The sequence below is a fragment of the Vombatus ursinus genome, unplaced genomic scaffold (genome assembly GCF_900497805.2).
Source record: "Vombatus ursinus unplaced genomic scaffold, bare-nosed wombat genome assembly UNPS02014795.1, whole genome shotgun sequence".
NCBI lineage: Eukaryota > Metazoa > Chordata > Mammalia > Diprotodontia > Vombatidae > Vombatus > Vombatus ursinus.
The window spans coordinates 19,314-20,902 of NW_020954573.1; the positions used below are offsets into that span (position 1 = coordinate 19,314).

Consider the following 1,589-nt stretch of genomic DNA (forward strand, 5'->3'; position numbering starts at 1 on the left):
GGGGGGGTGGGGCGAGAGCCCTGTGATCTTCTTGGGTTTTCCCATTTTATCACTGCCTTCTCTGCTGAAAAGATGACTGAAAAACTGACTCTTCGCTTAGTTAATAAATGTTGGTGCTGCCGGGTTGGAGCAGGCCAGGGCCACGATGTCCTGGGTATTGGGAAGTATCTGAGAGTATTCATCCTCTGCGAATTCGTATGAGCACCTTTCTGGAAGTTGGGGCACATGGAGGTCAAATGACTTGGCCAGGGGTCCCCTGATCGTCCTGCCTTCAAGGGCACTTCTCTCCACTCTGCCTCTGCAGAAGGTGCTTTGGGCGTGTTATAATACATGTAAACGCCCATGAGATCTATCAGTGCTGTAGTCTGTGTCTGAGGCCGAGGCAGGGTTCAACCTGGCTCTTCTTTTTGTTCTCACCCCCTTCTTTACAGTCCATTGCAAGATGTGTCCCTGGAGTCGGGATCTACTTTGGGACCCTCTACTGCATGAAGCAGTACTTTCTCTTGGGGCAGCCCCCTACAGCCCTTCAGTCTGTCATGCTGGGTATTGGCTCCCGGGCTGTTGCAGGGGTCTGCTTGTTACCCATCACTGTGGTCAAGGCAAGGTATGAGGTGAGTCTTTGGCTTTGGAGCTAAATGCTGAATGTGACTGTCCCTGTGGCATTAGGGTTATTGAGGAAAGGCCCTGGGAACATGTGCTGGGCACATGAGGTTCTCTGAACCTCAGGCAGGTTTATAACTTTACACTGGATCATATGATTGGGATGCCATGAAAACAGGGCTGAATTTGGAAACCAAGGATCTCAGTTAGAATCCAGGCTGTGCTACTTATGGCCTCGGTGACCTTGGGCAAGTCACTGTACCTCAGTGGGCCTCCATTTCCTTATCTGTAAAATGAGGGGGTTGGATTAGATGACCCTTAAGGTCCCTTCCAGCTCTAAATCTGTGATCTGTCCATCACCAGGCATTTATTAGTAAGTGTCTACTGTGTGCTAGGTATTGTGGACACAGACAAAAATGAAATTGTCCCTGCCCTCATGGACCTTTTGGGGGAGTTAACAGGTAGGTCTATGAGTATATTCAAAATAAATATAAGGGGATTTTGGTGGGGGAAGTGGCTGGGGGCAGAGTCTGTGATTATCAAACTTAATTCAGAACACAAAGTGGGCCATGGGTGACTCCAAACCCTGGGGTGCATGTCACCCAACATCCTTTCAGTTCTAAGTGCAAGGTTTCCTGTGGGAGTCATTGGTCTTACCTGTACTTTGTAGAGTGGGCAGTATGGCTATGAGAGCATCCGTGGCGCCCTGAAGAACATCTATCAAACAGAAGGGCACAAGGGCTTGTTCAGGGGATTGACGGCCACGCTTCTCCGAGATGCGCCCTTTTCGGGGATCTACCTGATGTTTTACAACCAGACCAAGAAGGTTGTGATGAAAGGTAAGGCTGCAGGCGACTTCCGTATCCCACTGGATCTTGGCCGCTTTTGTTTAGCACTGCTTCAGGTGCCCCATTCTCACTGTCACCTAGAGAGCCCCTTTGGGTGGTGAGGGGAGGCTGTGGGGCCTGGGTTGGCCTTTTTTTATGTTC

The 1,589-nt window shown here is 50.1% G+C and overlaps 1 protein-coding gene across 2 annotated transcripts in view; it reads left to right on the forward strand.

Annotated features, from left to right (window-relative positions):
• Positions 1-1,589, forward strand: part of LOC114049058 (mitochondrial glycine transporter-like) — a 21,525-nt gene that overhangs the window by 11,947 nt on the left and 7,989 nt on the right. For both annotated transcript variants that reach the window (XM_027870246.1, XM_027870247.1), the window contains exons 5-6: positions 432-611; positions 1,271-1,439. In XM_027870246.1, the coding sequence (XP_027726047.1) occupies positions 432-611; positions 1,271-1,439 (349 nt within the window). The remainder of the gene's footprint in view (positions 1-431; positions 612-1,270; positions 1,440-1,589) is intronic.